At 43.0% G+C, this 23,463-nt stretch overlaps 1 protein-coding gene across 1 annotated transcript in view; it reads left to right on the top strand.

Moving 5' to 3' along the window:
* Window positions 1-953: 953 nt before the first annotated feature.
* GMPS (guanine monophosphate synthase) overlaps window positions 954-23,463 on the top strand; it is a 31,323-nt gene continuing 8,813 nt past the window's right edge. The window contains exons 1-12 of the mRNA XM_074834393.1: window positions 954-1,108; window positions 6,796-6,977; window positions 10,561-10,675; window positions 12,240-12,337; window positions 13,369-13,472; window positions 15,586-15,779; window positions 16,076-16,241; window positions 17,788-17,939; window positions 18,594-18,767; window positions 20,365-20,470; window positions 21,499-21,614; window positions 22,557-22,682. Coding sequence (XP_074690494.1) covers window positions 1,082-1,108; window positions 6,796-6,977; window positions 10,561-10,675; window positions 12,240-12,337; window positions 13,369-13,472; window positions 15,586-15,779; window positions 16,076-16,241; window positions 17,788-17,939; window positions 18,594-18,767; window positions 20,365-20,470; window positions 21,499-21,614; window positions 22,557-22,682 — 1,560 coding nt within the window. The 5' untranslated portion in view covers window positions 954-1,081. The remainder of the gene's footprint in view (window positions 1,109-6,795; window positions 6,978-10,560; window positions 10,676-12,239; window positions 12,338-13,368; window positions 13,473-15,585; window positions 15,780-16,075; window positions 16,242-17,787; window positions 17,940-18,593; window positions 18,768-20,364; window positions 20,471-21,498; window positions 21,615-22,556; window positions 22,683-23,463) is intronic.

Below are 23,463 nucleotides of genomic sequence, written 5' to 3'. Positions count from 1 at the left end.
GAGGGGAGCTGCCCGGCCTCCCCGAGCCGCTCCCGGCCCCACGGCGGCTGGGGGTGCCCGGGCGGGCTGATCCCGGGGCTTCCAAACCTTAATCAAAGTGTGAAGTTCCTTCATAAAAATTAAGTTTCCTTAACAAAAATTAAGTTCCTTTTTTTCCCCCTCTTTGGGTCTCCTGTACTAACAGAAATACAAATCAGTAAGGACCAAGGTAAGCGAATATTACTTTTTTTTTCCCCCTGTTCTTTTACCCATTCATTTTACAGTTACACGATAATTAAAGCAACAAGCACACTTTGTGCGTCTCGCTTTTCTTCCATTTTTAATACTTGAAGTATTCTATTTTTTTTAATTCCTGAAAGACCCATCACAGCCATAACACAGTTAAAACATTTAGAGCAAAATGAACACACCGATATTACCCTCAGCACAAAATTGCTTGGAATGTGACGGTGGAACCAGATACCGGTTTGTAATTCCACGTGTAACTCGAATTCTTACGCTTATTTTCCTCTATGCAAGAAGAGTAATAAAGCTCGGAGAAGGGTGTCAAAAATACTTCGGGAACGTTACAGGCAGCCTTTCATTGAGGGAGCTGTTTTCCTTAGTGTCTTTTAAGAAATTCCACCCGAGCAGAAATAGGAGATGCACTTTATACCGTACCATTCTGACGCACAGAAAAACTTATTGTAAAGCCTTAGTTTCTGCCTTCAAAACGGGCAGAAATGAGCCCCGGGAGCTCCCCGTCGCGCTCCGGGGGCATCCCTGGTGTTAAACCCGCTCGGGGCCAGGCGCGGTAGCCCCGGGGGAGGCCGGGCCGCGGCCGCTGTCTTCACCCCCATCCTCGCCGTTATTCCACCCAGCACAACACACGCACACAGAGTCCCTAAATCCCGATTTCTGACCCCAAGGCACCCGGCTCCGCCCCTTCCGCCGGAGCGCGGGGCCGGGCCGGGCCGGCTCCTCCTCCCCGCGGCGGAGGCGCAGCCGGGCGGCATTAGCTCATCGCGGCGGCGGCTCCTCACGGCCCTTTCTTCCCGCTCCCCGCCTCGGGGCCGCTCCCCGCCGGTCGGAGGCAGCTCCCATGGCCCTCTGCAACGGAGACGCTAAGGTTAGTGCTACTGCGGCCCGGCCCGGGACGCTGCCCGCTGCCTGCCCGGGCCTGGTGGGGGCTTTGTGCTGCCGGGCCCGGCCCGGCCCGGCTCGGCTCGGCCCGGCCTGGCCGGCGGGCACATGGCGGGGCCTGGCCTTCCCCCACCGCCGCCTCCCGGGGGCTGCGGGCGGCCCTGCGGCGCGGAGCAGGCCTGGGGGGCCGCGGCGGCGGCTGTGGGGAGCGCGGGGGGCCGGTGCCAGTGGCGGCAGCCCCCGGCTCTCCGCGCCGCTCTGCCCGCTCAGTCGCCACAGCGGTTGCTCTGAGGGAACGAATTCATCGCCCCGTCGGGATTTTGATCGGATTTGGGTTAAACGTTGGCTTACGGCGTGGCCGGGTCCGTTCAGCGCCTTGCGCGGCCTGCACTGCCTCTGGGGCCAAACCCAAACGGGGGGCTCCGCGGGGGTACGGCTAGCACCTTTCCCAGCAGCTAGCCACACCGATCGGGTTCGTGTCCCAACGAGAACGGTCGCTCCTTAAGCCAGCTGGAGTGAAAAGGGGGTTTGCTGAATCGCAGCTGTCCCTGGCCTGGTGACCCCGGGGTCACGCGGCTCCCTTAGCGTTGCCCCGTGGCCAGTTTGCAGCAATAGTGGTAAAAAAGACGCGTGTCGATGTAGTTCTTGTGTGCCAGAGCGACTCGCGTGCCTTTGTGAAGTTGGAACTTTTTTCTTAATGCAGCTTCTGGACCAGAACCTGCAAGTTGTCTCAAGCTGCTTTTGTAGTAGGATAAAAGCCTTGTCCTACTCCTTTTTATCTAGCTCAGAAGCAAGCGTGGTTTTGAGGGGGTTTTTTAAGTGCTCGGTTGGTCCCTACTTAAGTTTTATGACGTGCTTTTCCCTGGCCGTCGACACAATCCCCTTTCCTGGCCGGGGCTGATCTCGAGGGCTCCTCTTCCCTGGGGTGGTGGCACCCAGAGCTAGCCGTGCCGTGCGAAGCTCCTCTTCCTCGCGCTGTGCTCTCGCAGGAAGCGGGTGACGAGAGCGGTTTCCGCAGGGGCCCGGGTCCCAGCAGCCATTGGAAATCCGCATGCAACTTATGTAAATTTAAGTTTGAGATAACGGGTTGGGGGCTCCTGTATCAGTCTCGGGGACTGCCTGAGTTTGAAGGAGTTACTTTCTTCTTACACTTTGAAAAAATATGAGTAACTGCTTAATTTTAATACCACAGGGAAACAATTAAACTCTTGTAAAACCTGTGCTGGCTTGAAAGCGCCAGATCAAGGCTCCTGGTTTAGGCTTGTCCTAAGTTATTAGTGTGGGTGAAAGCTCAGGGCTGAGGGCTCGGACAGAGGGGCCGCTGCTGCAGACCGGGCTCTGCCAGGTGCTTTGTGGAGCTCCAGAAGATGACTGTTCTCTATGTTAATGTGTTTTATAAATTGCGCTAATGAAAATCCTGCGAGCGTGTGGGTGTGTGAAATGCTGAAAAATTCCCTGATTCTGCAGAAAGTGGGCTGTTAGGAACCTGCAAACTTAGTTTCAAGCACTACGTAGGTACACTGAGGAATAAGATATGCAGTGTCCTTAGCTGGTAAGGCAAGCCTGATGGCAGGTTTTGTACCACAGCTCATTATAGAACTCATAATCTTTTTCTTTTTTTTTTTTTTTTTTTTTTTTTTGACACAAAAAAACCCCCAGTAGCGATGGAAGATTTTTTCTTCCGGTGTTACCAAGTGGTGGAGCTGAAATGGTGGCTCGAAGCTGACCCTTGCCAGTGCAGTTGGAGGTGGCAATACAGTTGAGGTGGCGCTTGGGACTGTGGTTCCAGGTCTCGGGTCCGGGAAGCAGCGGGCAAACAACAGTTTGGAGATACAGCGTTTTGACAGTGTGATCGCTTTAGTTGTTTCATCAGTCGTAGAGAACAGTAGGAATCTTTCACATGTGATGTGGTTTTCAGGGTGACTTGTGATCTAAATTAGCTAGGGATAGGCTTTTTCCTCTCCATTTTTCTCTTGGCATACACAAGTTCCATTCTGTTTTTAGTCCCATTCTCGGGACGGAGCTCTGTCTGCTCTGCCCTAGCCCCTGAACCGCCTTGGACAGCTGTCAAACCAGCTTCCACAGAAGTTCTCAAAAATAGCAAGTTCTCCAGATTTTTGTGAAAACGGACCAGGAGAAGACAAGGAACTCTAGCTATACCCCTACTGAGAGGAAAAAGAGCTTTTATTAGAAACTGGAGGAACCCCACTAGGAAGAGGTGCTGGCTCCATAAACCCTGTCCCTGCAGCAGCCGGGCTGCCTGGTATCCTCTTCATCTTTCTCCTGGCAAGCTTATGGTATACAACCACATGAGCTGAACTGCCATGTTGGCTGCACATAAACAGCATCTGTTCCTTTTTTGATTTTATTAAATGAAGTTTCCCATGTTAAATTTGGGTTCAAAATCTCTAGCCTTGGAACTGTGCCTTTAAATAAATAAAGTCAGATCCTGTACCGACTTACCGCCTTTCTCCTTCCTCTTTTTCCATGCGATTTATGGTAGCATTCCTGTTGGGCTCTCTTTAGAGCTGAACCTCCCTACAGGTCTACTTTAGCTCAAAAATGAAGTACAAAAACTCCTCTGACACCGTCCATGTGGTGATAGTCGCCTGCGTTAACTCCCGGGATGGGGCTTGTTTGGGTGTATGCTGGGGATGTGCTGCAAGGTTGTCTATGGGAGAGGAGGACAGTGGCAGTGCCCAGTGTAGTGTTGGGATAATTATTTCCGCCTGTAGTTTAGCCTAAACCTGTGTCTAAGGGAGCAGCCAGTTATTAGGCCACCAGTTGAATGATTTTTTTTTTTCTTTCTTTTTTTTTTTTCTGGTGAGGTGCATGTTGCCTTGCTCATTTTACATGTTCCTCGTAAGGAGATCTGTGTTGCTCGATGACTGCAGTGCTTTTACTGGATTTTAGCCCAAATGCCCTTAGCATCATCTGAGGAAAAACCTTCTGAGCTGTGATTAGATGCTGGCTTTTGAGATTTTGGGAGGGTATTAATGGACTCCCAGCAAAACTCTGCTTGAAGCCTTAAACAGCCATTTTTCAGGGCCACATAAACGACTAAGAAGTAATTCTAACGCTGATCAGCCACCTCTGAAAGCGTTCCTCCGGTCGTTGCGTAAGATGGTGCTATGCTTCCCGAGAGTAGAGAAGCAGGGATGGTTCAGTGAAGGGGTTTGCCAGCTGGGGCCGAGTGCTCACGTCTGGGCGACTGCACCGCAGAGGCTCGTCCGGTTCGTTCCTGTGACGAAGGGGTGTGTATCTCTGTCCTGCTTTTGCTGAGGAGAACGGAGGAAGGTGCGGGTTCGTTTGAGACACAGACCTACTTATGCTGCCTTATGCAACGTTTCTCAAGCTACTCTCCATGCAACTTTGAGCTCTTTTTGTTTTCACACGCGTGTCTCCCCCAGAGCTGTTGCTTGGGCCCAGCTGACTACACCTGGCTGCTCCAAGCAGCTTGGTGCCTTCAGGGTCGGGCGCTGAGAACAAGATTTATTTTCTAGCTGGAGATGTAAACGCTCGGCCCTCGGCCCAGCTGAGCTGATGCCAACAATAACTTGGATTTAGTCCTTTTTTATTGTAAAATGTAAAAGCTGCCTTCGCAGAGTTGTACTACTTCCTTCTCACTCATTCTGCAGGTTCTGAGGAGTGGTCTGCAGGTTGGGAGACACGAGGGTACGTGTGGGTGGCACTGCTGGCAGGTGGGACCCATCTGTGTGAGGGCTGGCTGTGCACCAGGGGCTCTGAAGGGCACTCTTACATCCCACCCTGTCTTTTGTGGGGGGAAGTGGACAATTTCAGACACCAAGCCAAGAGGGCTGCAGAGCTCTGTCCCTTCATGGTACAAGCTACAGCACGTGCTCTGAAACGGACTTTTAGTAAGAAATACTGCAAGGAATAGTGTTTGCCACAAGATGGGATCAGGAGAGAGACTAAGGATGTCAGTCTTTCTCGTAAGAACTGCTAATTTAGAAATTTCTAGGTGAAAATGCCCAGAATTATTCTAAAAGTGATTCCCTCCTTTCCACGAGAAGGGAAGGCGATTCTGGTGACCTCTCTCCATCTGACCCCAAGAGGTTTGGAGGGGTGTTTGCTGCTGAAGTCTGCTGTCCTCCAACACGTGCCCTTTTCGTTGTGTAACCCAAGACAAAAAAGTCATTAAGAGCTTCCCATCAGGCACACTCAGCTACCAGCTGAAGGAAGGAAATTAAGTAACTAGCTCTAACCTAAATATAGGCTTTTGAGGGATTTAGCAGTATTTTTTTGGTTTATGTCCTTTAATTTAGATAAAACCTTTTCCAGCTAGTGTAAACTTTAGAAGTTCCCAGTGTGCTTGTCTTCCTTGACTAATTTAAAGACAGTTATCTGAGGTGTCTCTTGGTAGCTGAGGAAGAAAGCTCAAATGCAGCCGTTGCTGTGTGTTTCTTGGTGAGAACGTGTCCCAGCAGGACGATGCTCTCCTCCAGAATGACCTGTGGTTGATGTGGGGGTGATTATCTGACCCGCACGGAAATACCATGGCATGCTGCAGGCTGCCCCAGCTTCCTTCAGAGCCTGAGCAGTGCTGGTGGAGCCTCCTGTGAGCCCTGGGTTGAAGGATGTGTTGCCTGGTACAAACACGCAGAACAACTCCAACATGCCATAATTAAAACTTGAAACGGTCGTATAAGCTTCGGGATGTGTTTTGAGGCAGTGTTTGCTGAAGGGAAAACCTTCCCAGTTTTTCCTTCATCAAACTACATTGGCAAGGAAACAGTGTAAGCTTTAAGTTAAGGGAAAAACACCCCCAAAGTAAGCAATTTTTTTAAGCAGCAGAATTTTTTCTGCATGAATTTCTTGGTGTCTTACAGTGTGTTCACATTCTTCCTTGAAGATCCTCTGATAAGGACACTTCCATGGAATAGCTGCTTCTTTTCACAGTTTCTTTTTAAAAAAGCAGAAACTTGTCCTCGTGTTTTCTAGTCCTCTTTCAGATTTAGCTGAAGTTGGCCAACCAATTCAAATGTGACGGGGTCAAAGAGAACCATTGCTTTGTTCTGATGTGCAATCTGCTTGAATGCTGCATTCAAAAGTTGTTTTTTTGTTTTTTGTTTTTTTAAAATCATTTAGCAGAGACATTTGTTCTCAATTTCTCCTTTTTATTCTCTCCAGGAGGTGATGTCAAGTGAAAGTTCAGCATATGAGGCAGTGTGATGGGGAAAAACATTTTTCTTCTGATTTTGCACTGTCCTGTTTTGCTTGAGAAAAAGGCACATGATCTTAATTATGGGGTGTGCTGGGTTTTATATGGAGCTGTAAAATGGAAACAGCTGGAGTGGAGAACAGGACATATGGTTTCTTATTTATGGAAAGCTCCGCCTTCATTAGCTTATTAGCATATTTTTTTTCCCCCTAATTTGTACCACATTTGGTTTTGGGGATGGGGATGTCATGTTTGTGTAGCTTGGGAGGGATGTGCTGTGTTAATGCATAGACCCTTTATCTTGCTGGTCCTTGTAAACTTGAGAATGTTTTTTAGAAGTTTCTTGGCTAGTCTTTATCGTTTTAATCATAAATTAACATATAGGCAACCTTAGCAAGCTTTGCAGATGTTACTTGTTTAAGAGATCTGGCTTTAAAGCCTGCAGTCTGCAGTGTGTCACCATGAAGCGCTGATGTGTGTGCCGTTCGCAGCCGGAGAACGCCGGAGGAGAGCTCAAGGATGGGCAGCACCACTACGAGGGAGCCGTTGTCATACTCGATGCCGGGGCGCAGTACGGGAAGGTCATCGATCGCCGGGTGCGCGAGCTCTTTGTCCAGTCCGAGATCTTCCCCTTGGAGACACCAGCCTTTGCCATCAGAGAACAAGGCTTTCGGTAGGTCGTTCCCTGCGATCCCTCTGCCTGTACGTTCTGCTTGTTCTCTCGGTGTAACAGTCTCGGTGGGTGTTGGCAGCGGTGGTTATTGCCTCGTTTTTATGTGCAATCGCTTTCATTGTAATGATGTTCATGATTGCATCTTTAGCTTCTCTGCAGCAACACCTGAGTTTTGCTGGGGACGCTCACGCAGCAGTGTTAATTTTGTGTATTTGTTTCTCAGTGCCTTAATGTCATTTTAATCATTTCCATTTGTAAGTATACTTTAAGAGGTTCCATTTTAAATATGTATCTGCAAAAAATTTAGATGATCTTGCTGTTTTACCTGTTAAACTAGGGTAGCTGTTAATCAAGAAGACAAGTCTTGTGACTTTCTTAGTTTGATTTTAAAAAAAAATAAAATTTAAATAACTAACTTGGATACTGAAGCTATTGTGGTAAATCATGCCAAACTGTTTCTGGGAAGCAACTAAAAAAACTCACTGAAACTACCACTCTATTGTTTGTAGCAAGAAAAGGTCTCTCAATTATTTAGTACTTTGTACATTTCCTTTCCTTGTTTTATTAGGCTTACCAGGGTATGCTTTTCTTTTGTGGGGGGAAAATAAACACCCTGAAGTCTACAAATTGTCAAAGATCTTACTTGTCAGTTGAGTACAGATCCAGAAATACGCTGCATGTGAGCTGCTTGGTTGTGCCTGACAACAGATAAGACAGCTCTTTGCTGTGAAATTGCATTTCTCTAATCAATGTTAATTAGTGAACCAGTAAACGGTATATTTTAGTAAGTCAAATAGGAACTTATTGATCTCTTCCAAAAACACAGAGAACAGAAAACCCAGGAACTGCTGGATCTGTCAGGTGGCTGTTGCATGAAGAATTTCTCTTTCAGAAATGTTCTGAAAAATACCTTCTCTTGTCAGATCTTGTTTATAATTCTCTAACAGTCAAGCCTTTAAAAGATGGACATATCTAACTACTGGTTTAAAAAGAATTCCTGCATCTCCTGTGTGTTGGATTTGAGGTGTGGGTCATAGTACTAATGATGTTTTGTCTCAGACCTGGGCTGTATTGATGCAGGTTTGTAGTGGGAAGACCTTTTCTCCCTTTCTTTTGACAACTGAACATTTTTCAGTCTCGTGATTAGATCTGTTGGACTTGTCATTCCAAATAATTGCTGTCTAAAATGTGGCAACACCTCTTCATTCACAAGGTCACTTCTCAAGGTTAAGGGAGTGGTTTCAGGTTATTGGTTACCCAGACGGATCAATAAGGTTTGTGTCCACAGCCTCGGTCAATCATTTGCATCCAGGAAAGCTCAACAAATACTGACGTCAGCTGTTGGGTGCTTTTAATCAGTGACCAGGGGTTCGTGGCTTTACTGCAAGATTTTCATATATATTCCACATCATGGGAATAGTCAGGTTTTCATGTTGCAGCTCGTGTATGGATGGGCTGAGGCGCTGCGCTTTGGTCTGTGCTAAGGCTTGAGACAGGCAGCAAGATTGAACACTTTGCTAAACTTTATTTAGATGTTGAGTTTAAAGAGCCAGCTCCTCGATTTTCATCATTTCAGAACAATCTCTAGAGACAAATTCCATCTAAATATGACAGACATTAGCAGTTTCCACAAGATCCTGGGCCTGGGCCGAGGAGGTGCCACAGTCGGGGTCTGCGCTGGTCTTAGGCTGAATTCTGGCACTGTCTGAGCTTGGGTGCGAGTCCTGAGGTTGGGGTATCAATATGTGCATTTTACTCTTGGTATTTTTATGTGGTTCCCGATGTGCCTTTAATCAATTGCAAATAGGCTTTCCAAAGCTGGGTCAGGTTGGTTTGGAAGTGGTTTAAGGTAAACCAGAAAAATGTATATTCATACCAACGCAAGAAGGTATGTAAGAAATTACAAGCTATTGCAGTAAAACTTTCAAAATCTACATCCCATGCTGGTTTTAATGTCTCCTGGACAGTTGAGAAGATGCAGGTTCCTCTTTCACCCTTGGCTCATAATTTTTATCTTTAATACTTGGACACATTTGGTTAACCTTTCTGTATTCTGCGGAATCTTAATTAGTATGGGAAAAAAAAGCTTTTTAAGACTCTACTGTTTGAATAGGACAGTGTATAACTGTATTGACTTCTTGTAAGAAGTTTCAATTTGTAGGTGTGGCTATACGTCATTTAATTAATATTAAATAGTGTTCTGTACGTATGGCACCTACACAAATGTTGCTGTACGTGGGGTTATAGAAGCAGTATTACCACCAGGCGTTAAGGGTTTTCGGGCTCTTTCTATCAGTAGCTCTAGTCTGAGTTTGGGAAATTCATCAGGTCTCTGACTTGAACACAAGTGCCTGTACATGTACAGCGGGTACTAGTTGGCAAGATTGTTTGGTGTAAACTACACCCGCATCAGCCGTATGCTTATTCCAAAGCTCACTTGTCCATCCTGACTGCAAAGAAATAAATGCTGTCTCTTCCAGCTCGCAAGGTGCGGCACTTTGGCTCCGAGGGGAGCCCCCACCCAGCCCTCTGCCTCGTCCCCTGCGTTGGAATGAGGAGCCGGGGCTGGGGGAGGTGGAGGTGGGCTGCAGGGAGGGCTAGCTGTGCCCCAGGAGGGGCAAGCACCCTGCCTGACTGCACTTGAGAGGTGATCTTTGGTATGTGGGCTTGTGACCCCACGATTATTTCTGCTGGTGATCAAGGTGGTATAAGCACACTGCTCGTTTCTGCTGCTTAAAAATAGACAAATTCTATTTTGTCAGTACTTGCATGACAACCGTTCTAAATAATGCTAGAAGAAAGCTTTATTAAACGCATTTAATCTGTGTGTGCAACTTCTCTCTCGTCCCATTTTGCATTTCTCGCTTTGAGTAACAGAGTTGATGCTCTTTGTGGAATAAACAGGACGCGAGTCCAAGGTCTGGTACACCTGTGTTCGATCCTGGGTCGAGGCCAAAAAGCATTGCTCAACTGGCTGGTACTTCCGTAGTTCACGATTTTGCAAATCATCATGGTTTGCAAAGGTCTCTCTTCCCTTTTGAAAAGATGTAATTTTCTGTTATAATGTCAAGTATTAGTTTCAAACCGTAAATGTTCACATGTATTGGACTTGTAATTCGCAACCTGTGGCTAATACCATCGCACTTTGTAATCAGGGGGGATTAAGGGACATTTTCTCAGCAGCTCCAGATATTTTGGAGTCTTTTTTTCTGAATGCAACTCCCCTCCAGATGGCACCGACATCATGAAGTGTATATATATATATATCTTAATGCTAATACTCTGCATTTGATCCTAGCCATCTTGCTTCTCTTGTAGTTGACACTTGGCTATGAGGAATTTAAAGTACAGTTACTGTTTAACATGGTTTATATTTGACTTTGTTTAAACTGATGAAATACCTCTCTGGTTTTGACAGCCGTAGCATAGCAAAATTAAGCTATATGTTAGGGTATCTGTTAAAATTTATATTAGGATATATAGAGTTTAAGAGTATTATGAGACAATGTCTATGTTTAAAGCAAATAGATTTAAGAGTAAGCAATACATTTGAGTTAATGTTTTCTTTATCTTTTGTCTGCAGAGCTATCATTATATCTGGAGGACCAAACTCTGTGTATGCAGAAGATGCACCATGGTTCGACCCAGCAATATTTACAATAGGAAAACCAGTTCTTGGAATCTGCTACGGCATGCAGGTGCAGTTGAGAGAGATGTTTATCTGCAGCTGTCTCCTAGGCCTTATTTCTGATACTAACTGAAGATGAACTACTAAAGGACCTGCTTTTCAAATATAAGCAGTATGCCATGTATGCAAAAAATATTTTAAAAGTGCTAATTGGTACACTGAGCAATACTGTGTATTCTTCTCTTGGCTCTGCCATACCAGTAGCATAAATGGTTTCTCTTTGCTTAACTGCTGTGAATTGAGTTCCACGCTGCCTTTTTTTGTCACCATAAATGTAACCTGGCAGTCATTAACTAATCCTCTCTAGTTGGTATTGGAAAATGTGCCCCTCATGTAAACAAGTGAAATAGTTTTTCCCTTTGGTTTTCAAGTGTGGAATGTTTCTAGTGTAGTTCTTAAGAGTGCTTAAACCCTCTTGCCAACAAAACGCTCATTTGCCTTAGGACTGAGTGGTGATCCTGCAGTGATCTAGTAGATCTGAGCTGAGTGAAGAAACAAACTTCCAAGGAGACAAGGAATGGATTAGATACATGACTTCTGCTTGTGCATCGTATTTTTTTCCAGGGTTAGTTAGTTATTAGGCCTCCAAAGGTGCTGAATAATGGCTGGGAAAACTTCAGAAAGGCAGGTGATTAACAGAAACAATATTGGCACTCCCCATTCTAAAGGGAAATGTGTGTTATATTAAAATATGCCTTAAAATGCCGAGCAAATTGAAAACCACGCTAGTTAGCCTCAAGCAGGGGAGTTCCTTAAGGCTGACTTTACGGAAATGAATCAAGTGTGTGTATTAATGCACTACTACTTCATTAAGAAAGATTGAAATCAGTCAAGCACAGTAAGTATAATGTCAAACTAGGTCTAATATGAAGCCTTAAATCTCTGCAAATTAAAGTAGCTGGAAGGTGAAACTCTAAAAATATTTGTAAAGTTGCCAGTTATATTTGCAAGGAAGTCTTTATTTTGAGACTTTTGAAATCTAAGATGCAGATATAGAACTCTGAACACCAAGGTGAGATTTTAGAAAGAAAAGACCTGGCTGAGAATTGTACTACTCTGATACAGCAAGGGTTATTAAGAGTCACAAAAATAACACTAAGGGAATAGACTCAAGTTTTTAACTGGTTCTCCAGAGCAGAGGAGCCAGATTTTGGGAAGTTTAGGCCTATTGGAGGGCCCTTAACTAAAGAATAGATAAATCAGATTTTTGTTCAGCACCTTAACTGTTTTTATCATAACTGGCCTCAGATACTCAGCTGATTTGCAGAGGCAGCCATTTATAAGTGCAAGTAGATGTACACTATTGAATATGCATTATTTTGCATATTATTTTGTTGTGTGCAGCAGCAGTCCCCAGCTATGCTGGCAGAAGGGAGCAAACCCAATACAGAGCAATGATTTCTGAAGAGACTTCTTACAATTTTGTAAAATGACGTATTAAATGAGTATAATCATGAAAAACTATGTTGGTATGTGTTGGAGGGCTAGAGCTATTGTCAGTCATAGGCAGACTGAGGTATAAAGTGGTACAAGATTGTGTGGTGCTTTTTCATGTAGTGTTTTTGTTTTGACAGATGATGAATAAGGTATTTGGAGGTACGGTGCACAAGAAGAGTGTTCGAGAGGATGGAGTGTTCAACATTACTCTGGATAACACATGTTCACTGTTCAGGTGCATAGACATTTTAAGTTATCAAAACAATGTTGGAAATACCAGCCTGGAAATTGGTGTCTGCATGAGGGGAAGCTTATTTTAAAGAAAATAGTGAAATTGCACCCATGCTTATCTGATAATTTCTCATAGAACTTCTACAGCTGTGTTCCTGAGTAAGCAAGTCACTCATTTAAGCAAATACTTAGGCATAACTTCTCAACTTGAGTCTAGAAATGCAGATGTATTTGCTTGGAATACCATGTAAACCACTTATTTCAAAGTAGAACATCTTCACTGAGACACCATAAAGTGTGCCACAACATGAGAACCTTTGTGTTAAGCTCTTCTGTCTTCTGCTGTGCAGTGCATTACTCTTGTATTGGTTGGCACCCATCCAGTTTTTGAAAGGTAATAGAAAGTATGAAACCATTCATCTTCTACCTTCCTTTAAAATTGCTTTGTGATTTTTTTTTTTTTTTTTTTTTTTTTTTTATAAAACCAGAAGTAGATTTCTTGGTAGTTTGTCAATGTCTCTCAAGTTCCTTTTAACAGTTCTAACAGTTTGCTCATACCTGGCATTACAGTTTTATTAACTTTCCACTGTAGGGCTACTGCAGAACTTTATACCCTGCCTAAAGTCTGAGGTTCCCAAATTGCCTTGAGAACACTTAATTTTGACCAAGAAAACTCCACTTCATTGAAATAAAAGGCAGGACTCCAAGTATCCCAATTGACTCTAGATGGCTCTACATGTCAAAGAGGGGATTATTTAATATTGGCATGGTTATTAAAAAACCCGCCACCCTTCTAAATTAAGATAAATTACCTCTTGCACGAAGGGTGTGTTGTACAAGAACTTACACAGCTTCCAATGGAGACATCTCCGAGTTGGAGAGCTCTGTTTCTGGGAAGGAAATCCTGCATATATTTCAAACAGGCCTGGTCAACTGAGATGTGCTTTTATGGGGATCCTTACAGGCTCTTGGAAATGCAGGTAGTTAGGTCTTTGTTCTTTTTTTAATTGATTCTAGTTTTTAATCTTTGTTTAGGGGCCTTCAGAAGGAAGAGCTTGTGCTCCTCACTCACGGAGATAGCGTGGATAAAGTAGCTGATGGATTCAAAGTGGTTGCACAGTCTGGGAACATTATAGCAGGTATTTATTTTATACTGAAATTGTCTTATGATAGTATTCATTAGAGGAAAAAATATGGCAGACAGAACCAAATGGGAACAGACTATCCTGTTCTTTAATTGCCAAGTGAGTGAATTGTTTTTAACAATTTCTGGTATGTGTTTGCTTGCATGTTGTGCTGTCTTGATAATAGAGAGACAAATAGACATGAAAGTGAATGGTCTTGGTTTTAAATTGGTGGTTTAAGGAAAATTTAACTTTATTTTTATGGTTTATGTTATTTCAAAGTATGTATGTGTTGTTTCTCTTTGAAATAAACTACTGTGTGCCCTTAAGCCAGGGGAGTGGAAGATGTGTGCAGTATAAGTGGTGTTTGTTTGGTTTTTCCACAGTACAAGTCAAAGAATCACAGAATCCCAGGTTGGAAGGGACCTCAAGGATCATCTGGTCCAACCTTTCTTGGCAACAGCCTGGTCTAGACAAGCTGGCCCAGCCCCTTGTCCAGCTGAATCTTAAAAGTGTCTGATGTTGGGGAACCCACCACTGCCCTGGGGAGATTATTCCAGTGGCTGATTGTTTTCAGCGTGAAAAATTTTCCTCTTGTGTCCCATCGGAATCTCCCCAGGAGACTTGTACCCATCACCCCATATCTTTCCCTGTGATTCCTTGTACAAAGGGACTCTCCATCTTCTCTGTAGCCACCCTTCAAACACTGGCACATGGCGATAAGGTCTCCCCTCAGCCTTCTCTTCTCGAGGCTGAACAAACCCCCTTCTCTCAGCCTTTCCTCACATGGTGCCCAGGCCTTTGATCATCTTTGTGGCCCTTCTCTGGGCCCTCTCCAGCCTGGCCACATTTTTGTGTAGCAGGGACCAAAACTGAACACAGTCAAACACTGTTTAATTATTAAAGCTTGATTAACTTGCTATTGTATTTAGTATTATTGCATGAATGTTCAACTGAGCAAAAATAATGTTGGTACTGAAAGCAGTGTTTCAAATACTACGCACAGACAGTCACAGAAAAATGTAGGAGCTTAGAATTTGGTTTTTGAAAGCTACTCAAATTATTGAATGTCAAACAGCTTCTTGGAGTCTCTTTCCTAGGAGATGTGAGACCTGGAGAGGTCTTAAGTTGGCCGAGCCACTTAGTAAGATCTCAGATCATTCACCTGGTTTATTTTAAATATTTCGTTTAAAAAAAAGAACAAAAGCTTAAGATACTGCTTTTAAATCAGACAGATAACTAATTTGAGAAAAACTGACCTTTTAACAGACTTAAAGATGTTTTGTTACAGAAAGATTCTTTGCAAACTACTGTTAAGATTAGACGGAGCATTTGTTATATTCTGGCTTGCCTTTGAAGCCACCGACAACTCATGCCTACAAAAAAAATAAATTTTTTTGCTGTGTAAAGTTTGCTGCATCCATTGTGCAAGCTCCACCAGAGCTCTGATATCTTTAATCCCACTTTATGGAGGGATTAGAAACAGAGTTGTACCTTTCCTGTCTGGAACACTTTCCTGTGCCGTTTCCCGTGGGCTCTTACAAAAGCCTGAGGCTCCTTGTGCGTAAGCAAGCGAAGAAATGCTGGTAAGGCGGTAGCCAGGCTTCCAGCAGCGGAAAAAATACAGTGATACAGCGTAGCTGGGGGTCTGGCGCAGGTCAGTGGAATTAGGCAGTTTCCCTGCTGTTTTGTTAATCCCAGCCTGACCAACGCTTACTTGGTGCAAGTGCAGTGCTGGATCTACTCAGAGGAACCCTCCTGAGACCGCTGAGGAGGAGAGCAGTGGTGCTACACGTGCACAGCTTACCCAGCACAGCCCTTCCAATGGGGGTTGTAGGAGGTATCCTGTGGGGAGAAAAAAATTCATGTCATTGACTTCCTCTTTTCACAAGGGTTTTCCTAGGATGTCTGAGTGTTTTCCCTGGTTTCTGAAGGATTACGTGTTCTGGATATGTAGCAGTACCCTCGTTCCTAATCTTAACCAGAATCTTTAGTTTTGATTGGTTATTTGTGCCAAAATGTGGCAGAATAAATCACTCAAGCAGTGTATACGTGACTTTCTTGGGTATGTGTTTCACTTCCAATTTTTATTTTTTTTTGCCATGCTCATTTCTTTGCACCAATGAAGGCATAGCAAATGAATCTAAAAAACTGTATGGAGCACAGTTCCACCCTGAAGTTAGCCTCACAGTGAATGGAAAAATGATCCTGAAGAATTTTCTCTATGATATTGCGGGATGCAGTGGTACCTTTACAGTGGAAAACAGAGAACTTCAGTGCATTCAAGATATCAAAGAGAAAGTGGGCTCATCAAAAGTCCTGGTAAGTAGATTGAATTGAAGCTGAAAGATTATTTGCAAAAGCTTGACAAAAGCACTGACACTTAGAGTTACTCAAGTTAATTTGAAAAATGCAGAATTGCCATGATTTGTGTAATACATTAAACAGGTTTTAGAAATTCTGCACAATTGGGTCAATACGTTCTTTGACTTCTTGTTTTCTTCCAAATCATTGAGTATAAGTCTGTTCTGGTCCTCATAGTTGAACTATTTGTTAACACTTTCCCTGTAGACAGCTGACCAGATTTTGTTTTTTTCCTTTTTTTTTCTCATCCTTAGGTTTTACTCAGTGGTGGTGTGGACTCAACAGTGTGTACTGCTCTCCTGAACCGAGCTTTAAATCGAGATCAGGTCATAGCTGTACACATAGATAATGGTTTTATGCGCAAAAGAGAGAGTCAGTCTGTGGAGGAGGCACTCAAAAAACTTGGGATTCAAGTTAAAGGTACCATAATTTTGTTCAATATGCCCGATACTGCTAATGTGTCCAGCCTCTCCTAAAATGGACGTTCAGTGTTTTGTTTCATTGATTTGAATGATCTTCGCAGTTCTCAGACTTTACATACCCAAGCATGGTTGCTAATTTGGAACCACCCAGGCCTTTTCACAAAAATTCAAACCTAAAATATTAAGCCTTACTTACTTGATTGGAGCATACACTGAACTGACCCATCTCATCAGTTGTTGAGATCTGCTATCTGCTGTTGGGGCGCAGCGAAGCAGTGGAGAAGTGCCTGTCACCTTTCTGCTGATGGCTGAGCAATCCTTTTCAGCTGCTGCAAAACTCATCTGATTGCAGTTTTCTTCAGTAGCTTGGTTAACAGTCCTCCATCGGGGCTTTATTTCTTGTCCTGGATCTCTTTCTTTTTAAACTGTGAGCTCGTTTGGGTGATTGAATGCTATTACAGTGAAAATTACTTGTTCAAGGCATTTTTTTCACTCTTCTGGCTTCTAAATAGATGTGTTTTAGTTGTTTTTGGAGTAACTTGTTGAGAAGCAGTACATGATGAGAGAGCAGAAGGTACCTTGTCATGGCTGATGAGAAGGTTTAGAGTTTTTCTGTACCTGAAGTGCGAGTTGCTCAGAGAAGACAAATTATGTATGTTTGAGTTATGCAAACAGTGAGAGCTGCTTTGTACTGCCCGGCTGATTTCTTTCATGAGCAATAGCTGCCTGTTCCTGGGGCTGTGCGTAAGTACTGCTGCCAAGTGTCTCTCTCTCGTGTTTTGGTCAGGAGGCATGGCACTAGGTGAGCAATCCCTCCCACCAGCCCGGCAGCAGGACACAGCGCAGGGAGCTCGCACACTCGCGTCTTGCACGTTGGGCTGCAACATTCTGATGCAGCAAAGTCTAACTTCTGTTCCTCACACGTGTTTTGTTTTTTTTTTTTTTAATTTTGTTTTTACTTTTTTCAGAGGAAAATCTAGGTCTTATTTTTGCACTCTGTAGACCAATAAACTTGGGCTCTGGCTGGCTGCCAGAGTACAAATTGAGGGAATCCCTTTGCTGGAAATGCTCCTTCTGTAGGTCATGGCATTCAGTGCTGGTAAAAAATGCCAGAGTCTCCTAGCTGATCTCTGCCTTGAGAGCCTCTCTAAATTAAGAGGCATAATGCACCATGAGTAAGTAGTGCATCATTTAATTTTGGTTGCAGAAAGGCCTTGGGGAAATACCATCCTGTAAACTATTTAAATAAAGCAAGTAAATTATAGTCTAAGAGGGGAAGCAAGAACTCAACTTTCACATGGTTGCCTGGCCTCATAATATGAAAAAAATTGGCCTCTAGAGTAGGTTAATAAGAGAAATAAAATGCTTTTGTTACAGTTAATTCTTGAGGTATTGAACAGCCCTGTTTAATGCAGTTCATAGTCAAAGCACTGGAGTGATCTTTATTTTCTTTTTTTAAAGCAGTAGAGTGAAACTTATATTTTTGCAACCTTGCATAAAAATCTTTACCAGCTTTGCCAAAGAATTCCTGTAATTTCATGCAGTGGTGAATGCAGCTCATTCATTCTATAATGGGACAACAACTCTGCCCATCTCGGATGAGGACAGAACTCCACGCAAAAGAATTAGCAAGACCCTAAATATGACTACAAGTCCTGAAGAAAAAAGAAAAATTATTGGTGACACCTTTGTTAAGGTAATGTTTATAATTATTTGTTGGCTAGTGTTTTGTTTTTTTGCTGTTTTTGGGGTTACTTTTTTTAATGATACAATTTCTAGGTAAATCTTCTACGTCAGGCTGTTACGTTCTAACGTGCTGTGCACTCAGTGGCATCAGTGGTCTTCAGTTGTGGATGACATAAGAAGCCATTGGCACATTATCCTACACCTAAAACTTTTGGCACTCACTCAGTGGTCACAGCATGGTTCACAAGCGTTGTACAAGGTCCACCAGCATGTTTAGATGTACTGATTGGCTGTTCATAAACTTCCACGTAATCTTTTTTCACCAAATCCGTGGGTAACATGAATTGGGGCATGCTTCTGGTGCTTTGCTGAAGATGACCCATTTTCCATCTGTCAGCAGTCAGTGTTGGTGATGAAGGGAGAATGTAACATTTAACAGGCAGCAGTGTTCCTGTAGTCTGAAGATGTCTTTTTCCATTTTCTGTTCAACGAAATATGGGGTTATAGGACTATTTCAGCAGTGGGCCAGTGTCATAATTAGTCTTCCTATTTGTTTGTGCTTTTGTAGCTCAGTAGCATTCGTTGGGCAATCCATTATCTTCCTTTAGACCTTTGACAACCAAAAAGTAAATCGGAACACTTCTTTTTTCTCTCCATCTTATAGATTGCCAATGAAGTTATTGGAGAAATGAATCTGAAACCTGAAGAGGTTTTTCTTGCTCAGGGTACCCTCAGACCTGATCTCATTGAAAGTGCTTCCCTTGTTGCAAGTGGTAAAGCTGAAGTCATCAAAACTCATCATAATGACACGGAGCTGATTCGAAAGTTAAGAGAAGAGGTAAATGAAAATGAGGATACTGGTGTATCCTTCTGGTTCTCACAGGTGTGAAGCCGAGTATCAAAAATGCACAACTTCTGTGTTTTGCTGGTATAACTGTCCCATGTTGATGGGACCCTATTCTGATGAGGCCCTTCAGGTTCTATTGTAATATGTTGCAATTATTACATTTCTTTCTAGTTGCTGCATTCCCAAAGTAGTCAAAATTGTTTGAGTATTGTCCAGCAGTGGATACTGAGGAAGATGTCAACCCATTGAGCGTGGATTCATTCAGTGTGAACAGTGATGGTCTCAGCTGCACATTGAAAGCTGTTTCCTCACTCTCTTCCTTTTTAATCCTCAAAACAAACCTGCATCCTAGTAAGGAAGCAGAGCAATGCCACGTGCCTTTAGTGGGAGAGGAGTTTAAGACTTCTCAGACAACTTTATTCTGGTTCAGCTGGAGTTTGTGGTGAAATGGGTCATTTATTCCTTCTGTCGTATCTTGTTCTGAACACTAGTCAGTGGGTAACCTTTAGGTACTGATAGTCCATTTCTGGCACATTATGGTTTCAGGCAAGAGCGGTGGCAGTGCTTTAGTGAAAAAATAATCAGCTCCTGTTGAGAGAGGGCCAGAATTCTTCTCTTGAACCTCTAGTAATGTTCAGCACTGCAAGCATAATATTCTCCTCTCTGTTGAGAGAGTGTGAGAATAATACATTTAAATGGATTGAAATCTAGGGTTAATTCTTTCAGGTGCCTACAGGGATGAGTTCTTTCTGTTCTTACACAGCTTCTGCATCACATTACTAGTAACCTGATCAGCTGTCTGCCAGCAGTACGCTGGTGGCACACAATCTGTTTGCCAGTTGTCAATTTAAGAACCCACAAATCTATCTGAAATGGCCCGACATGGACATCTGTGGATGACGGCCAGGAGGTTGAAGATGATACGAACACAGGAAGTTGAACTGTCTAAAGATAAGGAGCCCAAGTCCTGTCCCTTTGATTACGCTCCCAATCACTCTGTTCAGTCCAAAGTCCAGAAAAGCTTTTTGAATACCTTTCTCCTGCAGAGCTCTTAACTATTAGCATATGAAGTAAATGTAGCAGACTGCCCTGTTCTGCCTTTTCTGATACTAGAATGGTTAAGTTCTCCAACTGTATTATAAGAAGGAATCAGCACGAGACATCACATAACTCTGTTGGAAGGTGCTCAGTTATTAGTAAGTGCCCAACTGTAGGAGAGAAAATAAGTTACTGACCCACACCTCTAATACTGTAGAAAGTATTTTCAAGGCTTCTGGATGGGTTTGAACATCTAGGGAAGAGAAGAAAGATCTGAATTACTGAAGACAAAGCAGGCATGACCTACAGCTATATCTACACTGATTGTGCCATTGATATTTCTGGCACAAACTTAAACTTCCTTGTCCTGCAAGGACAAACCTCTGTCCTGCAACTGTTTTTACAAAGCCCACAATCACATGTACTTTCTTTCCAGCATTTATGCAAGTGTTGGCAGGCGATGCTGTGAAAAGCAGGCCAGTTTGACTGCCATAACCCGAACATTTGAGGCTTTTTGTTTGAGTGTGTAAGTTGCTTTTTCTTCTTTAAGGGTAAAGTAATAGAACCACTGAAAGACTTTCACAAAGATGAAGTGCGAGTGCTAGGGAGAGAACTTGGTCTTCCTGAAGAGCTGGTTTCAAGGCATCCCTTCCCAGGTATGAGAGTCGGTCTGTGCTACTTAGTGAGGGGCCATGGATCACATCAGTATTAATTAGAATATACCTAACCTGTAGAGTAAATTAATGCTGGAGCATAAAACTTACCTCTAAACAGGAAAAAAAAGATGGATTTATTAGTTTTTACTTAAGCAGGGTCTTCTTTCAGGAAAAGAGCATTTAAGAGCAGCTTTATTATGTATTGTGATTAAAGAAAAGTTTTATAATTGAGTTTGCTTTTAGCTGCAGTTGTTTCTTTTTAGTTGCATAAGAATTATCAGTGAAGTACAGCTGAATGCTGCCTGAGCTGTCAAATATATCTTACTTGAAATAATGGTCTATATCCGCCTGCCTTTCTAAGGGGCATTTGCTGTTCTGAAAATGATTGTGTGGGGAATAACAACAATTCTCCACCAGAAAACATCGAAGTTACATATCGGACAGCAAAGTCCACGTCCTTTTAAGAGGGGAATGTTTTTCTGTCCCTGTGTTGTAGAAGTTGTCCTGCAGGGTGTGTAGTAGTCCCTAGCAGAGTGTGGAGGCTGTTGTGCTGATGCGCCAGCATCACATGAAAAGCAAGAAGCTGTCTTCAGACATTTCCAGGAAATTACATGTGTTTTTGTATCGAGTAGCTAAAAGGTCAGAGAGCTGGCAGGGGTCTTTAGAAACAGTGGAGACTCAACTCTCTGATCCCTGTTGCCTAGTGAAGGGAAGGAGGAGGTTCCCGTTTGCTCTGGCTTTGCCATCTACCACACTTCATCACCACTAATTGCTGGTTTAAACAGCCAGCCCATTTAAGGTGTAGGTAAAAAAAACGCTTAAATGTACCAAACAGAAATACTGTTCTGGAAAAAACAACTTGTGTATTTTTTATCTTGTAGGGTGTTAAGACAATTGAAGTATAGGTACAATGGCAAAGCATACTGTCCTCAGTGATTGACCTGCTGTTCCAGATGCTGTCATGTTTTCAGATGAAAGTCAGCTTTCCTGTTCTTTAGTATAATTTTTTTTTCAACTCTGCATTGCAGGTCCTGGTCTAGCAATCAGAGTGATATGTGCTGAAGAGCCTTATGTGTGCAAAGACTTTCCTGAAACAAACAACATTTTGAAAATAGTTGCGGATTTTTCTGCAAGTGTTAAGAAGGTAACAAAATTGTGAAATTCTAACATGCATAAAAGTAGTGTGATTGTTCTGTAGTGGCCTGCCATGGGGTTTAAGCTGACAAAATTTTAAAACCACTTTTTTGTGCTCTTCAAAGAGTAATGCATTTCAGTACAATTCACTTGAAGCCATTCAGTATAGTACAGTAGAATTTTTCACACTATGACTGGTGCAAATGTTAGTTTTTGAAAAATGGGAGTTTATCTACTTTTCAACCAGTACATAGATTTTGTCTTAATTAAACTTTGTGCAGCTGAGGATTTCTGGAGATTTTTTCCTCCCTGAAATAATTGTAACTTTCTAGAGTTGCATGCCCTAACAATGACTAAATGTCTAAATTAAAGTGCCGGAGCAAGGAATTAGTGCTTGCCAGGTATCCTGAAGAGAAACATGAAGGTTTTAATCAATGATGTTTAAGTTCTCAATCTCTTAACTGTTATGACCTTCATGATTACTGTAAACTCACTTGAACTAAACTGCAGGGGGCTAGAAAGTTGTTAGCAGAGGCCTGTTCTAAATCCCAAGTTCAAAATGACTTCTAAAACATGGAAGGGGAGTACTTCCTTGAAAACTTGTTGAATTGTGGTGTGGAGTAATAGGATATTGCTTTGTTCTGTATCTGAAATAAACAACAAAAAAAAGAAAAGTATAGCTTTGTGAGAGAGAGAATGAGCATAGGAAAAGAGCTTCACCTATGGCCTTTGAGAGCTTCACCTTGAACTACATGCAGTCCAATCAAAACTGCTGTTGCTAAAATTTAGTTGTTAAATGGAAAATATTTTTAAATAGTTCCAAGGGGTTAATGTGGACTAAATTTAAGCGAACAGCTACTTATACAATGCTAATCAAATTATTATTTAAGCTCTGTTTGAGTGCTTGGGGCCTTTATTTAATTAAAATTTATTTTTCTGCGTCATTGCACAGCCACATACTTTGCTGCAGAGGGTCAAAGCGTGTACAAGTGAAGAAGACCAGGAGAAGCTGATGCAGATTACAAGCCTACATTCACTGAATGCCTTCTTGTTACCAATCAAAACTGTGGGAGTGCAGGTACGTGGATTCATTCCAGGGATGTTCTGAAAGCTGCTTCCTACCAGTGTGGCAGGCTGCAGCGAAGCATAATAATTGCTGCTTTAAGATTGAAAATAAAGGGCTTGACTCAAGAACATAATCTTCAAATGACTGATATCTGATGTTGTTGTCATTTGTCAGTGCTGGTGTAGTGCAAAGGTGTCAAGACATCTGAATAGACATTTGAGCAAGTGCCAGGTATTGTATTTGAGGATATCGTTAAGGTTGGATAATGCTGGTCACTTATAAAGACAGTTTCTTCGTGACTTCATAGTCTTGTAGACCTCTGCTGTAATCCTGTTGCCTGCTTTAAGGCTCAGGAGTCCTACACCGTTGGTCAAAAAGCCCCCCTGCTTCCTACATTTGCACATGCTTGCTGCTCTTTCCTGTGCTGTATCCTCATCCTTGTCAGGAAAGGCAGCAGAGCAGTGCAGGCTGTTCAGGATACGGGAGCATTTGAATCCGTGCAGGGGGATAGTGTTTTCTTTCCTTTCACTCCTTTGCTAATGTCACTGGAATTTTTGTGGGCTGTCCTTTGTATTTGGTTTGTATTTCTGTCACCAAAGCTGAGCTGGCATTCTCATGGACTTGTGAGCAGTAACTTGGAAGATTTCTTTACTGAGTAGTCATAGCTGTAAAGTACCTTTCTTTGCTTTATCAGTATTGAGTTACATCTTTTGTTATCCACTGCTTAATCCTGTGTGTCTCTTCTGTAACTCCCTGCAGTCAGCTTTTCTTACTATTTTAAATAGCAATAATC

The sequence above is a fragment of the Strix aluco genome, chromosome 9, assembly GCF_031877795.1.
Source record: "Strix aluco isolate bStrAlu1 chromosome 9, bStrAlu1.hap1, whole genome shotgun sequence".
NCBI classification, from domain to species: Eukaryota; Metazoa; Chordata; class Aves; order Strigiformes; family Strigidae; genus Strix; species Strix aluco.
Note: the sequence above shows the minus strand (reverse complement) of the source record. Positions and strands in the feature narration are given on the sequence as shown.